The sequence below is a fragment of the Manduca sexta genome, chromosome 5, assembly GCF_014839805.1.
Source record: "Manduca sexta isolate Smith_Timp_Sample1 chromosome 5, JHU_Msex_v1.0, whole genome shotgun sequence".
Taxonomy (NCBI): domain Eukaryota; kingdom Metazoa; phylum Arthropoda; class Insecta; order Lepidoptera; family Sphingidae; genus Manduca; species Manduca sexta.
The window spans coordinates 7,638,421-7,656,517 of record NC_051119.1 but is presented as its reverse complement, the minus strand read 5'-3'; the positions used below and the strand labels follow the sequence as shown (position 1 = coordinate 7,656,517).

The window sequence follows — 18,097 nt, the reverse complement described above, 5'->3', positions numbered from 1 at the left end:
AATATTATATCAATATTATGTAATTATATGTTATAGTACTCTATCGCAAATTGTTACATTTAAATAGTTTTTATTTCTTTGTAAGTATCGTAATAGTGATATCTATACAATTGGTAAACTAAGTACTTGAGCATTTTCTATTGTCTTAAAGATTGTGACTCATGCTGTGATTGCTTATAACCAGAGTTACAATTACGTACGCTATTATAGCTATAAATATGTGTAGTTATTATAAGAATGATTTTTAACTCCGTTTGCAATCCTTATCCAATAAACAAATACATAAAATATTTTTATGAGGGTATTTGTGATACATTTTGCTATATTAAGAGTTCTCTGATGTATTTCGGAAGTAAAGGATCTAATAACAATTAAATTAAATGGGATCACACGGGAAGCACCAGCATTCAAATAAAAAAAGAATCATCAAAATAAACGCAAATTGGAAATAAGATTACGTTGCTTGTATTACTAAAACAAATTATCTTATTAACCGGAAAAAATTTTTTTTTTTGGTTTGCAGTACTTTTTGGAGTAGTTTTTTTAAGACTTATAATGACGCCGTATGACCAAGTGAGTTAACGCACTGGTACCTGTCAAGAAAATAACAATAGCTTACTAGAAACCTGGCCAGTTAAGGAAAAAAGAAAAAAAAAATAGAAACTAGAAACCTAGTGCCAGTATGATATTGCAGAGACGCAACAGGTGCACTTACTTTCCGCCATCTGTATTCTGTCCCATGATATGATAACGGCGTGCCTACGGCCATATCGAGCACAAATTCTAAATTCTGGGCTGATACTGAGTAGAAAAAAAAACCCAATATCACTGCCCGACCCCGGGATCGAACCCGAGACTTCAGTACTGCTGTCGTACCGTAATACAATTATGCCAACAAGGCAGATCAAATTAAAAAAAAAAAACATAACACATGTTACTGAGAGACATTGGCTATGTGTTGTCGACATAGATGAATTCCTTTAGTGGTTTTAGAGAACACAACATCCAAACTTTACTCTTTTATACTTTGAACGTAGTTTCTTTTTATTAAAGGCAAGGCAAATTAGTCCCATTGCTCCTGATGGTGAGTGGAGATGTCGACTGACGAGTGATGATCACCCCACGGCAGTCGACACAATTATATCGGCTTGTTGGGACCGGGTATACACAGGCTGATACCATGAGCCACTATGACGGGGTTTAACATCTTGTGTACGGTGGTCGCTATCCGAGCGGATATAAAATATATCCTACCACCAGCATCGGTTGAAAATATTTAGTATCGCATGGTCGTATACTTTAGTATTTTTTTTTTATAAAACGGTGCAGTGTTACCACTCATCTCAGTCCTTAAAAATACACTCGAAACTACCCTCATTTAACATCACTATCATCCGCAGATCCGTGTGCACGACATTGAAGACGCGTGCGTGTGTTTGTTTGTTTGCTACCACGTTGGCCGATGTTTGTACAAACATTTGGGACAATCTCCCCGATAGTTGTACAAACTATAAACTTGTTGAAGTACCATTGCTAAAAATTGACTATTGATTATGTATTAATAGAGAGGACATTATGTATAGAATTAAAGAATATATACATTTCAAAATTCATTTAAATACTGCTTATTACCCAATGTGTGGACACCGCGTGATGCTTTATTTTACAGCGATTTTAATAACTTTACGCGTCGCGTATCCACAATTAGTGTTGCCAGGTATCCCGTCATTAGTAGGATGTCTCGTTTTACACTCCCCCAAAACAATGATTATATTTTTAAAGTATTTAGATAATATATCTGGCAACACTACCCAAACTACTATATTTTACTGTCCATTCAAGACTCACCGCAACAAATTTTTAAAATCCCCGAATTTAGGGATATTAACGAATAGTTGGCAACATCACCCACACTATCCTCCCTCATTGGTGAACGCGGCGCGTCTTGTTTGAGTGGAACAAACACGGTTCGATGGTACCGCCGCTAATTAAGGAGCGCGCAAACACTGCCACTGCTGACGGTACCCAATTACACGTATACCCGTGCGGAATCGTGTGAGGGTTTTTTATGAACACCGTATTTGGAGCATCGTTTGAGTACAGTTAGAATGGTATTATTGTATTTTAATATATTATTTGTTAAGATAGCGTCATGGTGCGATATTATTTATGAAATATGACAACGCTTAATTATCTGCTTAGAAAAACATAGTGGTACATTCAGACAGCAGTGGAATCGGTACCTATAATTCCACGTCTCTGAGATAAGACACAAAGTTTTATTTACGGGCCTACTCGTACGCTAGAAGTCTTATCACATTTTTTTTTATTACTAACTTATATTGCAATCCCTGCAATTAGTATAATATGTATGCTTGAAACTCACCCAAAACTATTCAACTGTTTCAGAGTTTATTTAGCAAACAAACGAAGGTGGAAACATTCAAATGTTTCCCATTACAAGACGCGTGTGTCGCGCTCCACGTAGCCTGTATATATCTAGTTCAAACATGCAGACATAATTGTTTTAACTGACGAGGCGTAATCATCTCTCGTCAGTCCATACTATGACTTTGTAGAGACAGAACGGATCATGTATCGAGACCGACGTCAGTCCGGCGTGTGCAAGTGCGGTGTACGCACGATTGTAAACAATGAACTAAATAAATAGTATTGCCGTTATCTCGGCGTTCATATTTCTACATCATAAAATAGACTATTCCCGAAAGCAACTAAAACTTTATTCCACTTCACCGTACCTATATAAAAATATCTAAACATTAAAATATACCATCTTTCGCATTATTAATAATCACAGACTTACTTGCACGATCTGATGATCCAATTCTGCCAGAGCCCGCAGCAGATGCGCGGTGCGAGCGGCGCGCACGAACCCGCCGCTGTGCGCAAGTCCCGCTCCCGACGCGAACAGCATGCAGAACTCTGCGCGAGAGCCGCACACGCTTGTGCCGAGCGCGCAGCGGAGGGATTGGATCGCTGATGCACGCTCGGAGCCCTGAGGGAGATATAGAGCATCGAACCTTTTTCCAGAAGCAAAGGAGTACTTACACGTTCACTTTTAGCATGTATCGAAGGCTATTTTGACATTACTAAATGAAATCACATACTTGTCTTGATAATATTTTTGTATACAGAAAAAATAGGCGAGTTGGTAACGCTGACTCAAATCACTGATGTAAAGGTAACAATTATTGTTGCGTATAATGAGTGCGATTGGAGATGGCCCAACAGTGGCGGCTTTAGGGGATGACAAGCGCGGCCGCACACCAGAGCATCGGGCTTGGAGGGAACACTAAGAAAAAACATAACCCTCCTTCGGCAATCGGGTAAAAAAATACAAAAAAAAAATCTATTAAAAAAATTAATCCTACGGAAGTGGTAAGGATAATTTAGTGAAAACATTGTGTATACAGCATAGATTAGCTAACAATTTTACTTAAATCAAAATTCTGAATATACTCACGACATCAATATCACAGGGATGGCAGAGGTCAGCGCAAACAGTCAGCAACGTCTGAACACTCTCCCGAGCCTCGCCAGCCTTCTCCGCCCGAGATATGCACCCACAAAGACACAAATAACTGTAACAATAATAAACATTTAATTATAACAAGCGTCGTAAAACAGCAATAAAAATATATATTAACAGAAATAATATTTCCGTATAAAGAAACGATTAAAACACTTAACCTGCATGTTGTTACAATTTTATGTTCGGTTAACCAGAAGCGTGAACGTTATTAATGTAAATATGGAGAAATAACGCGTAAATGTGTATGTTATTTCAAGGCAAGTACAAGTAACAAAAATGTGTTAAATATTCAGTATTATAATATCTACTTGAAACTAATAATCGCGGAACATACATAGGGGTGACACTATTTTCTGGGACACCCTGTATATCGAAATTAGGAATGAATTCCTGTCTTATACATTGTTCTATGACCGTTATTATTGTAACAAAGAATAAATAAGAAGACAAAATAAACAGATTATTATTGAAAGGTTTTTTACCCCACGCAAACAAACCACTTTTATTCCGACTTCATAACGCAACTCCCAAGAGATAGCCACTCGAATCGAACAAACGGCGCTGCGAGCACAAACTTAAATATTGCATTCTAATCATATTTAAATTGAATGAAAACTTCCTCTTAACCGGACCGCTGGCAAATCCGAATGAAAAGCAAACAACACTTAGCGTTGGCTCCACACGAAAACAAACCCGCCCAGATTGGATTATGTTGTACTAGCTCACCGCCCGCGGGCAAACTCCCGTCCACTCGCCAAATAGCTACCTTCTCGTCGCTCCACTAGCCCGGGAGTCACACTTTACACTCCCTCTGCATGGTCTCACAACTCTCGCTCCTGAGCTCTCATCCACTACCTTCAGCTCATCGTTCCACAGGCCCACGCGTCACACACTACGTTCCTTGTACGTGGCCTCACAACACTCGCACCTGAGCTCTCATCCACTACCTTCAGTTCGTCTCTCCACCGGCCCGCGCGTCACACGCTACGATCCCTGTACGTGGTCTCACAATACTCTCATATATTATCTTTAACCCATCGTTCCACCGGATCGCATGTCACTACGCTCCCTGAACGTGGTCTCACAACACTCACTCCTGAGCTCTCATCTACTCCCTTCAGCCCGTCGCTCCACCGGTCCGCGCGTCACACACTACGCTCCCTGTACGTGGTCTCACAACTCTCGCTCCTGAGCTCTCATCCACAATCTTCAGCTCATCGCTCCACAGGCCCGCGGGTCACACACTACGTTCCTTGTACGTGGTCTCACAACACTCGCACCTGAGCTCTCATCCACTACCTTCAGTTCGTCTCTCCACCGGCTCGCGCGTCACACGCTACGCTCCCTGTACGTGGTCTCACAATACTCTCATATATTATCTTTAACCCATCGATCCACCGGATCGCATGTCACTACGCTCCCTGGACGTGGTCTCACAACACTCACTCCTGAGTTCTCATCTACTCCCTTCAGTTTGCAATATAACCAGATTTTAGATTTTCTTAACTCAAAATGTAAATTTCCTGGCGTAACCTGTTAAGCGTACAGCAAAAAGAGAAAAAAGTAATAATTTGGCAAATGAAAAATCTCGCAGTGCAAGCATCTTCCGCGGCCCGCGCGCGCCCTGTTCAATTATATCTTAAGTAAATATTTGCGCTGATTGTACTTGAGTACAACAAACTCAGCGGTTCTCAAACTGAGCGACCTCAGATTTTGAAAGTAATGTAGGTATTAATTATATTATTCATATGACCAGCGTTTGCTTCTGTATAAGAAACCACATACATTACATAATATAAAGATTTTTATTATTTGTTAATTGTGAACATAATATACTCATACTATTCATATTACTGGGGAAGTTGCTAGGCGATTCCTGCCGGCTTTCCTTCAATAATTTTTGTAAAATATGATTGTCATTAGAACGTTTTGTAGACAGCATTTATACATATTTATTAGTACTTACATGTTGTGTCGGATTCCGTTTCGGAAAATTTCAACCTTCGCCCCTGGTACCTAATATGACTTTCAAGAACTTAAAAGGCTTAAGATTTTAGTACGACAAACCCCAATTAAAATTTCGGACACATTATCTTTTTCCTCCTCAATATTAAAATCAGTCATAAAAACTTGTACACTCAAAGGCTTCATTTATTCCTTTGTTCGAAACCATAGCTTTAAGAAACGCTGACCCGAGCGCCAGCGAGGGCTGCTACCGGTCCCCCTTCGCAGATTCAACATTTAATCTATACAATAAGCGGCATAAGACAGGCAAAATTGGACAAACGTCTGGTAACGTCTTACTCAATGTTATTCTAACCAACTCCCTTAAACTACTAGACGGTTTGAGAATTAACTTGGATTAGTGCAAACGATATCGCAGTTGCTTTGTTAAGATATAACAGTTCCTTTAAATGTGGAAGATTTTAATGAGGCACTATAAAAATAGATAAACATAAAAATGCACGCGTAGTAGTGTATCATGGATATTTTGCTTAGACTTACATAATAAATAAATTTTGATGAAATTCTACCAATGATTTACACTCAAGAATAGTTTTTATTAAAAATAATACTCTTCAAAAGCAGTTTTATTAAATTCTCTCTCATATATTTTACCAGTTTGGATGGAAGATGTCATTACGTAATCAAAAACCATTAAACGTTTCTAAAACGAGGAATCCGGTTTTCATCAATCTTTACCAATTCCATCCCATTGTGTCCATCCATGCTATCTGGAAGAGCATTTTCGAAATATTTCGGCCCATTTCATGCGGACCAATTAAAATCGTAACAGAACCAAATGCTTCAATTATCAAACTGCTCTATAAAAAAGGCTGTTAAAAAACATGGCGCCGGCGGCACGCAAAGAATTTCAAATTTCGAACGAGCTCACACCGCTCTCCTATTGGTCAGTTAGAGCGATGGTTTTATTTTCCGTCCCGCAATTGGTTGTTAAACTTTATTCGTTGCGAGATAAAGGTGTATTTATGTGTAGAAATATATTTGTAGTCAATGGAGGGAAGACCTCCGAGCCGCGACATGTTCTGATAGTGTTATCTTAAACATTTCTAGTTCCAGAGACGTGGATGCAATTTTAATAGACTTCGAGAATGCCTTTGAGATTTTCTCATATTACTTACTGTACAAGATTTTTTGTGGTTCAGATAGTCCGGTCGTTTAGACAAGAACATTTTTGAATGATAAGGTATCACTGACAACATTATTAATTATTAAATACTAAGTAAAAACGTCGGTCTCAACTGCTTAATACCGCTAATTTCGATAACTTAATAAAGCTGCAGAGAATGCTCGTAAATCTTTGTAACTTTGATTTGGTTTTAAGGTTTTTCTTAGAATATGTTTGTAGGTTATCGATAACTGTATATTTGTCAAATATACAACACTATATTGTAATTTTATTTTACACTTTAGGACGCATTGCCATCAATAGGACATAATTTATATTTGATATTACATAAAAATGAAAGGGCCCAAAAACAATTAAAAGCAATTATTGGAAGGTAGTATAATATTACCTCCACCTCTCATCTTTCCGTATAATATTATTAAACATATGAAAAAAAAACTGCATAAAAAAAAAGTTATTTGTTTTGCGTTTTTGAATTATATGATTCTAGAGATTACCTATATATTACGTTAGTCTAGCTTTCAAAGTGAGAACTTTCAGAATAAGGACTCAGACCATTAAAAGTTCATAAATGTAGGTAAATTTTCTACACACACATACATCGCGCTTTTATCCCCAAAAGCGTGGGCAGAGTTGCTAAAAAGGCACCCACTTTTGTGTGTTGTGTCCCACGATGTGCTAGGGGATGAGCCTTTCGCAATATTTTTGATACTGAGTAGAAGAACCTATCACTGCTCGACCCTGGATTCGAATCTAAGACTTCAAAACGTTAGTCATACACACAATACAACTACGCCACCGAGGCAGTTAATTTTTTTGTGAAACAGTATTCTATCGCGGTATAGCCCGTTGATTAATGCTACAGACCATCGCTGGATTTTACCACTTACCGAATCGCACGCATCTGAAATGTTTACTAAACAAAAAATGAATATAGGAAAAAAAATCAAAACATCCATACATTCACAAAGTGAACTATAAATCTATGACGCGTCACTGTTTGCGGGTCAGCGGTCACGTGTGTAATGTGTAGTGATTTAAATCTATTTTCATAAATAAGACTATGGATACAGGGTGTTAAGATTTAATTCTGATTAACTTTGCAATCTGGATTCGTCTGTTGGCGCAATCATTTTTAGTGTTCCGGTTGAGAAAACATTTAAGAAGGATAGGATTCATGGCATTTTTACGTTTCTTGCTCTACCTCGTATCATTTTAAAACATTACTACAATTTTATTTATATTATTCAATTGTGAATGCAAAAAGACATTTAACGTACAGCAATAAAAGTAAGGATATCTAATAATTTAATCAAAACTCAATTTTATCACAAATTACAATAACGAAAATAAACTATTTAGAGTGCACTCACGCCTTGTAATAAATCTTAAAAACATCTACAAATTCTCGCACCATTTATCACCTTTAAAATACGGTAACCCCAAAAATTACGCGCACCCTATACAACCGTATAGTTGGCGCCGATGATTCATTGCGTGCGCGGGCGCGGGCCAATCGCGCCGCGTTCTAAATTCGAACGCGCTAATGGAAAGGCGAGCTTACGAGATGCGCCTGCGCATCCGTGTACGATAGTGTTGCCACATTATAATAGAACATAGATTTTTGGGGAATTATACGGCATTCAAATTCGTTGTCGACCTTTATCCTTCAATGTGATATCTAGAATATGATATTTCGCTTTGCCGTAGAATTTGTTTTGTTATTCCTATTAAAGGATCTCTGTCGTACATTACAAAAAGTCGTTGAAATATGACCTGAATTTATTGCAATTTAAAGCTAAACGTTCCTAACAATTAATTATCAATGATTACATTGCGAAGAATGAGTGCACCTAATGTGTCTTACCGTATTATATGCTGCACTAGTATTAACTGCAAGAAGTTATAAATTGTTCCATTCACAAAATACAATTAAAATATTTTTTTTACATTAATAGACATTTTTGTGGGATAAATACAAATACACAATTACTGCACCAGCAACAAAGACACTCTTAACATCGAATACATCAACACAAATTATACAAAAATAGAATCCGATCAAACATCGAACCGCTATTTTTATGCATCAATCCAAATTCCATTTTTAAAACCTGCAATATTTAATATCCATTATTCGCATTTATAAATAAAACCGGGGCTAATTGCGACCACACATCTGGCAACACACAAAGAAAGCACTCAGCGCGCTGAACAATTTATGGCTGCTTTAAAATGTTTTCGTTCTTAATTTCAGTTAGATAAAGTGTGCCGCGCGCGTGTTTCGGCGCCTTTGCCGCGCGTGATGTACGCGTCAAAACGTCGCTCTTTGACGATTGAGTGACCAGCATAACAAGATCTGAGACTTCGAGAAATGATTTATCAATCTGATATTATAATTTTAATTTTTGTATTCTTATATTCATTCGTAAAGTTAAATGGTATTACTATTAAACGGTGTCAATTTTAAATTGATCTCTCTAATACATAATCTTTACTAAAACTAGATTTACGATTGAATAAGCGACATATTTTTTCAGCATCAATGTCAGATATATTCTAAAGCCTCATCAAAATTGATTCATAAACTTTTCATAAGACTGGTTAACACTTTCCAGAATTACCAAACCTAATCAGACCCTCAAAAAAGGCACCACGCATAAACCGTATGACATCTGACGGGTCAACATAAACTGGCCAAGTACACTCAACGTAAAGCATCCGAAACGCTCGTGGAACTTTAATTCAGTATTTTGAATTTATTTTAATTGTGCCGACCGACGACCGGTAATGGAAGGAAGCCGGCTATGCATGTTTGTTTTGACTTGCTATCACTCCCGGTTCCGCCCGAGGTTTGTCGCTAACGTTATGTTTATGGACAGGATGCGTTGAATATGGAAATCCGATAGATTCTATAGATAAATATAGATTAGACCGAATTAGTAACTAATTGAGAATTCATTAATCTTCATTTGTGTTAATTGCAATCCTACCTCGTTCCTATCAAATATGTTTCACTTTCAAATAATAAAGTAAGATATTGATTGGATTTTAAATGTATTTTATCTTATTTACATTATCTAAAGTCTTAAATAGATTTTTTACTTATTTCTTAATGTTGTTCCAACTTACAGGTCGAAGATAAGACAAAGTAAGAGCAAAGGCTAAACTTTATATAAAGCGACAATTGGTAGTGACACAAACTTTAATAGCTTGATAATAATGGTCGTCTTGATTCAGCTTGATAATAATAACGTCGATATGGTCTAGAATTTGCCGTCGCAGACACAGCAATAGGGGACCGGACTCATTTGTGTTCTTTATTATTATCAAATATTTACGTTATATAAATTATAACACAGAAAGAATTATTTAAATCCGGTAAAAAATCAACAAGTTATAATTCTTTCAATTTCGGTAGAAGGGGTAAGTAACGAGAAACAGAAAAGAGGCGCAATACCCACGTGTGACGTCATCGGGCATTACGACGCGTGCAAAAGAAAGGGACGAAGCGGCACATAGTAATATTTGAAATATGAATTACTGGCTTATTTTAGAACCAATTTTAATGCAGTTTTCGCAGGAGGGTTTCTCTTTCGTATTATTAACCATTACATATAGAATAATGTACAAAATCAAACACAGGATGGTCCCCTATTCCCCATGATTTCAAGATTGGGCAATAAAGCATTACATTTAAAACGTCTTAACCTAACTCTGCCCTGAGGCAATTCTTATGCGCTCGTTCTTCACACCGATTGCATGCCCATGCACGGGGGACATGTACCAAGGCTCTAAGCACTAAGTCGAGCGTGTATACCTCATGGTTCTACACATAGGGGCCTGAAGGCTCCCGAGCATTTCCTGGCCTTCCTAGCTCCCCTAAGACTGTTCCTTTTCCTGCCCCCACCCTTCCTTCCCCAAATATCTCCTCCTAACTTTCCTCCAGACCCCTGCAATTGCTAACCCGTGGGATTCTAGTATCCTATACGCATATCCCCCGGTGTTGACTACGGTCTCCAATGCACAAAGAAACCAAACCTTACCAAAGTCAGTAAATAAAACTAATAGTAAAGTACGCAACAGGTGCACGCGTAGTTATAAGTTACCCATTAAACCCCATGAACGGCGCTACACCATTAACCAAAAGGGGCGCCGGTTTACATTAACCGACTGTGTCAGATTTAACCGACATGTTAATGTGATTCAGATTAAAAATGTTAATTCTGACGAACATGTCACCACTTTAACAACAACACAATTCTCCAATTTGTTCAATTTTTAATACGTTGGCTAATGACTACGTCTAACTGCGCTTTAGCCTCTTACTGATAAAATTAAAAAGAAAGAGATGTATTTGATAAGATTGTGAGTGTGAGGTGTTTTTCAAACAATTTTATTAATCGTAAATTCACGTGTGAATTAATTGATTTAATTTATTATTTTTGTATGTAGAATTTGTTGTTTCTCGGGTTTTTTGTACCCGGATCTAAAACGTATAGGCATGTGCTTGCTCTGTCTGACGCTTCTGTCTAGAACATTCTAAAAATGCCATTCAGAGCTAGATCCGCATCTAGACAAGCCCTCACCGTGCTCAATTGCCTGCAATTTACTGTAAATACTTACATTAGCACTCCGGAGTGGCAATTACCACCCAACTTCCTATAACTTAATATTGCAATTAATGTGAGAGTTAGTTAATACAATTATATATTAGATGTCTGGGTATTTGTTAGGAGTAAAAACATAACTAATGAATTTGGATAAAATTATACTCATAAATAAATCAGGTCCTCGATAAATAAAATATAGAGAGTTTTTTACTTAAAAATTAAGACAATAGTTTATACCGAAAAAGGATTTTTAACCCGAACGAAAACAAACAAAACTCAACATAAAAATAACAATAGGTCTGCATGATTCTAGCAACTGACAAGAGAACGTTCCTCGTTGCTCATTACAGATAATGTATAGTTTATACCGAAAAAGGATTTTGAACCCGAAAGGAACCAAACAAAACTTAACATAAAAATAACGATAGGTCTGCATAATTCTAGCAACTGACAAGAGAACCTTGCTCAATTCAATGTGCCGTCAAGAAAATATTGCCAACCAATGCCCCTATAGAGACATCACTTCCACTATAATAAAACGCAAATTCAAATGTATTAAATTAATTCAAAGCTCACGCGCCCCATGTAAAAAAAAAACAGCTTTAACAAAACGTGCATCGGCATTGTGATGGGGACTCAATGAATGCAGTTTGCGAATTAAATTATTATTGTTGATTGAAACGAAACGAATTGAGCGCGAGGGATTAAGGTCTAATCTGTGTATAGATATTCATTGATTATACGAATGTAATTATATCTTACTTATAAACTTGTTTTAGCGTTAAGAGGTGATTAAGAATTGCTTAAATAGCTGTCAAAAAAATCACCGGTTCTTAGTTTAAACCTTATTAAGAAGCAAGATGGCGGGTTTTTACCTACAGCTGATCGAATAAATTTGTGAATTTTTTATAAGTATGATTGTGAGAGTTTAGTGGCGAAAGGTGAAATTTTCTGCAAGGTAACACACAACATATAGATACTAATGTGTATGAATGTGGTCTACTGATTGTTCTAATTATAATTAGATTCGACGTAAATTGTACATAACAGCCGGCAGGAATCGGGTTATATGGACCCTTCAACTAGTTAGGAGTGGAACGGACTGCAGAGACGAATGTTGTCAGGTTCGAACGCAAAGGCACGCCTGACTCTTCTAAAGTCATGTGTGTATTCTTTGTGATTTATCGCTTGCTTTAACGGCGAAGGAAATCATCGTGAAGAAACCTCCACATCTGATAAATTTTCTATAAGAATTTTAAAGGGTGAGTATGTGAATTCTGACAATCCACGTTAGGCCGGCGTGGTGGACTGAGGCCTAAACCCTGTCAGTAGTAGAGGAGGTCCGTTCCCAGCAGTGACACAGTACCTAAACACTCACTTTTTTTGCTATTGTGTTCATCACAACAATGCCCTACTTAATATGCAGCCACTGATCCAAGGAGTCGTTTCTACCAATACCTATACTCTATACTAACCTTCAATTAATCAGTTGAAAACCTATGTAACCTACCTTAGAGCCTGTTTCACAATTATCAAGTACTAAAATTTTATCTGACCGTTATCATATTAAACAGCTCGTGTAGATAGTACTCATTTTAGAACCACTTATTTGGGAGCATAGGTCAGAGTGTAACTCTTGTATTTGATAGGCTTATACATTTATGTGACGAATACCATGTACTCAGAAGTTATGAAACAGGCCCTTAATATATTCACGTATAGTACGTTAAGGATTTGAACAATCCGCACGCATGCGCTGTAGTGTTACGGGCGGAGCCGGGTAATCTAACTAAGTGATTCCCGGCGAGTAAGTAATGCTTTGATAAATGAAATTAAATCGCACAAACAAGTGCGTGAGTCGGCCCGCGGGCTGTACGCACCCCTAGACGGACGAGCCGAAAACATGATAGTGATGAGACTTTATCGATAAACCATTAAGTAAATTTAAATTACAATAATTCTGTTGAAAGAATGTTAAACATAATGTTTTGTTGCCTTCATCGTGTGTATACCTATAGTCTTTTACTCTTTGGTCTGTTTGAATTTAAAAAAAAAATGTAACTTGTTCGCATAATAAAACAGTTCGTTTGTTTAGTATATCCGTGTATAATTTAAACAAATTCATTTGCTTTAACCCATTTATTATATGACGGCTTGATAAAGGTCGCGGGAATACGTTGGAGGCAGGCCGTTTTCGATATGTCCGTCTGGAAATCTTTCGAGCGGCCTATGTTCAGCAGTGGACTTTATGTGGCTGATGATGATGTACATCACCATATTCAACAATCAATTATTGTTCCACTTATGAATAAATTAAGATAAAAAAATAGGTTCAAAATACCAGAATTTTTACCTGCATGATTCACAAACCTTTTTCGTATTCTATACAGTATATTATAATTACGAAAACAAACATAATATTAAAAATCACAAATCTTAACATGACAAACAATTATCGATAAAACATTCACACTGCAAACTACAACAATCCCATCTCTACGAAACTTCGCAAAAAGAACATCGCGTTTCGACATGTGCGCGACAATCTGTCGTTGTAAAACGACCTCTCTCTACATCGTCCGTCTCTTTTCAACATCCATTGTTTACAATGTTGCGTCTCTGTCTAGCGCCCTCAGTTTCCACCCCGCCAGAGCCTGTCTCGAACGCTCAGCGATAATAGACGGAATCTATTGGATTTCGTCTTGTCCAATACTGTTAGTTTCGATGTGCGAAACGCCGTATGATACCAACTGAATGTGACTAAAAGGCAAGTATTGAAGAAAGCTGAATGATTTCCATGATTATAACAATAAAAAAGGAATGACTGTGAACTGAAGCATTTTTATAACAAAAATTGGATCACCTAATGCTATATCAGTGACTAGCTTTTGCTCGCGGCTTCGCCCGCGTGAAGGAGTTTTCCAGATATTTTTTCCGACATACTTGATATGTACCGGTATATTATGACCAACTTACACAAAATCATTGTAAATTCTAGCCTATGTGTTATTCTGATGTATAACCAATATTATTGTAGTTTCATCCAAATCCGTCCAGTAGTTTTTTTCTTGAAAGAGGAACAAACATACATCCATCCTCACAAACTTTCGCATTTGTAATATTGTTAGGATTACATATTAACACTTATACAGCGTATATATTTACAGGGTGTAAATGGGAACTAAAAATCATGGGTTTATAATAACTAGTTGAATGCTAAGGTCTACACTCTTCATCATCTACACTGCTACAGGAATAACAACACAACGTGCGTTGAAATAAAATAAATTTTAGAATTACATCGCGGTTCTTATATTACAACTAACTTTTGCTCGTGATTGCCCGCGTGAAGGAGTTCTGCAAGATAGAAGTCCCGCTATATATTTTCCCGGTAAAAAAAAACTAGCCTATATCCTTCCCAGGGCCTTAAACTATCTCCATACCAAATTTCATAAAAATCCGATCAATAGATTTTGAGAAAATCGATAACATACAAACATACAAAAGGGGGCGTTATTTTATAATGTGCATAGATTTTCTCGTGACGTTGCGAAGTCGGCAGTCTCATGGTCACGGGGCGGAGTTTATTAAAAAAAACAAGATAATCTTCGAAAACTAGTTTTATTTCGATATCTAATTCGCGTAAACATAGGAAATCAGAATGAGCGTTACTACCGACCCTACATAGACTCAATATCTTCCTATCTATGAGCTGTCCGTCCCAAGCACGAACGATACAATGAAACAATTTGGATGTGTTGATAGATATCAAAACAGTGGTGAAAAGTTCATATTCATATGTATAAATAAATAAAAAATAAAAATAAATATTACGATGACTCCTAAGTAAACTATCGCATCTGAAAAAATAGCGATATTCACCTTTTTAACGTTTCGTTATGTACTTTTCAGTAACTAAAACCATTAAAAATAGGAAACAAATGGTTTTTGAATGATTTTTTTTTCGTTTATTAACTTTGAATCAAACAGGTTTGGTAGTAAACAGTACATAGATAGAGAAACGCTAAAAAAGTCGGTATCGTTATTTTTCCAGATACGATAGTTTACTTAGGAGCCATCGCTAACTAGATTCCTACTGGTTTCCCTTTATGTAGAACTAGCGGCCCGCTCTGGCTTCGCACGGGTTTAACATAACAAAATAACAGTATTTCTCCACTATTTAATGGATGTTATTATACATATAAACCTTCCTCTTGAATCACTTTATCTATTAAAAAAAACCGCATCAAAATCCGTTGCGTAGTTTTAAAGATTTAAGCATACAAAGGGACATAGGGACAGAGAAAGCGACTTTGTTTTATACTATGTAGTGATGAATTTAGAATTTTAGTATCATTAGAAAGATTTGCAGGCCGCATTAATGCTTAGTCGCTGGATGCGAGCCGCTTCCAATAGATCGTTCTGAAAATCTTTTGGGGAGGCCCATGTTGAGTAATGGACACCCTGCGGCTGATGATGAAGATACTTCATGTCTATTAGTACCCATATGTTATTTCGGGTTCATTTTCGGAAAATTTAACGTTTGTCCGCTGCAAAACACCCTTCTTTATCACAAAGTCCTTAGGTTTCTAAGCTTTTCAGTAGGTCAGCCTTGTACTTTCCACAATATTGCAATATTGACAACCAACACCCATCCCCACACTACGTCACAGCACATAAATAAATCAAATTTGTATTAATCTGTTAAAATCACATCCACCCGACAGAAATCCGCGAGACAATCCGTAGAATAATTTCACCCCCAATTGGAGACAAGTGCGCGACGTCCCACGCCGGGAGTCGAACCCGCGTGAAGCGCACCTGGTGGCTCTCACGGCACTCAGTGTCAAGTCGAGGACCCCGGCCGGAGCCGATGTTTTGATTTATTACTACAACGAATGGGTATTAGCTCAGTGGTAGTTGTTTCGGGCTGTGTGATACGAAATCTAGATTCAATTTCCAGATTGTTCAATTTTTTTTATTATTTTGTTTTTTTTATTTTAAATACTTGTCTTACCAGTGGTATATACGGACAAAAGAACATCAGGAATCTTACGTTAAGCGAGTCCAATTAACATCAAACTTCACCATCAAAGTTAGTGTAAGATACCATAACACAACAAAATCCTGACAGATTTAGCCTCTCTCCTGTACTTGATTTTGTAAATTTATTATTGCCTCGGTCGCATTACTATATTCCGTGCGCATTACAACGCACTCTGAGGTCTTGGGTTCGAATCCCGAGTCAGGCAAAGTTGTATTGGGTTTTTCTACGAAGTTTAAAGTTTATGTCCGATATAGCGATAGGTTCGCACCCTATGTCATCATGGACGGAACACACATGCAAAAAGTGGGTCCACCAGTTTCGCCTATGCTTACTCCTTTGGAAATAAACGCGTGATGTGTATGTATTACATAGCAAATAATAAGGCATTTATAAACATTTTAATTCAATGAGAAAGAGCGTGCAGTACAATACTATCTTTCAATCAGCCGTTTTCAATATTCCAACCTCATTTCTCAATCCAGACTTCGAGACAAAATAACTAATTTGTGAGCATGTCAAAAATACATTGTTCTGATTGGTGCATTTCTGAGATAGATCGAAAAAAGCGATTGGGATTTATTTACTGAAAATTGTAGTAACTCTTTCTTATGCGTATTCTCTATTTCTTTTGTAACTGAGTTTATATTCGAAAATCTGTTCACAAACTAACCTCCTGTCCGTGTTTACTGTGCGATAAATCAAATCAATTAAAACGCGAACTCCGTACATTAGTGCCCACCGTGACGTCTATATCGACGCCCCGCGGCGCCGCCCGCTGCGTTGTTGTGCCCCGGCCCGCCATTGTGGCGTATAACACTTGTATTGAGCGTTATTCCATTTTATTTTATAGCGAGTGGAGATTATTAGAAGTGGATTGAGTGGTAGTGGTCGAATCTTGAAGAACTATGTTTAAGAGATTTTGATAAATAACTCCTCCTTCTGCTCGTCTGGGCGTCTAGATTACGTTTACATTAGCACATAAAGATAATGAAACGTGATGATTACCTCGAGGCGATAGTTATTAACACCCGTATTCACAAACACTGTTGGTAGGTTTCTCATATGTGAGAGTCCGCCTGGGTAGGTACCACCGCAATGTCTATTTCTGCCGTCAAGCCACAGTGTGTTGTGTTCCGGTTTGAAGGACATTGTAGCCAGTGTAACTACTGGACATAATGAGATTTAACATCGCATGTCTCAGTATGGCGAGCGCGGTGGAATACCAAACAATACTTTGTAATTCAAGGTGTTGGTGTTTCTATTGTTCATGGGCAGTCGTATCGCTTACCATCAGGCGAACGGGAAGCTCGTCTCGTCATTGAAATTAACAAAAAAAAAAAAACAATATTATAACGCTTGGTCCGCCAGAACGCATAGCGTCGGAAATTTCATTATTTTCTTTGACCTCATTCAGCTTATATGACAGCCAACTGAGGTAAACTCGTATCTAGTTATTAACCAATCACAACGCCCCGTTCTTTACTACGCCTAACCACATTAGCTAAATATAATTTATAATGATTTCTCATGTTTATGCGAATGTTAGACATTAAAATAAAACTATTTACGGATTTTATTATTTTTTATTTATATTCGAGTCCGCCACGTTTCTGGCCGAAAAGCGGCGATAGCCTAGTTGCTTGTGGAACGGACTGTCGAGACGAATGTCCGCAGGTTCAAATCCCAAGGACACACACTTGTGATTTTCTAAAAAATTATATGTGTATTCTTTG

General features: G+C 37.5%; 1 protein-coding gene across 1 annotated transcript in view; it reads right to left on the bottom strand.

The window, feature by feature from the left end:
• LOC119190784 overlaps positions 1-18,097 on the bottom strand; it is a 79,342-nt gene that overhangs the window by 16,329 nt on the left and 44,916 nt on the right. The window contains exons 5-6 of the mRNA XM_037443600.1: positions 3,485-3,602; positions 2,825-3,016 (exon numbers count right to left, since the gene is read on the bottom strand). Coding sequence (XP_037299497.1) covers positions 2,825-3,016; positions 3,485-3,602 — 310 coding nt within the window. The remainder of the gene's footprint in view (positions 1-2,824; positions 3,017-3,484; positions 3,603-18,097) is intronic.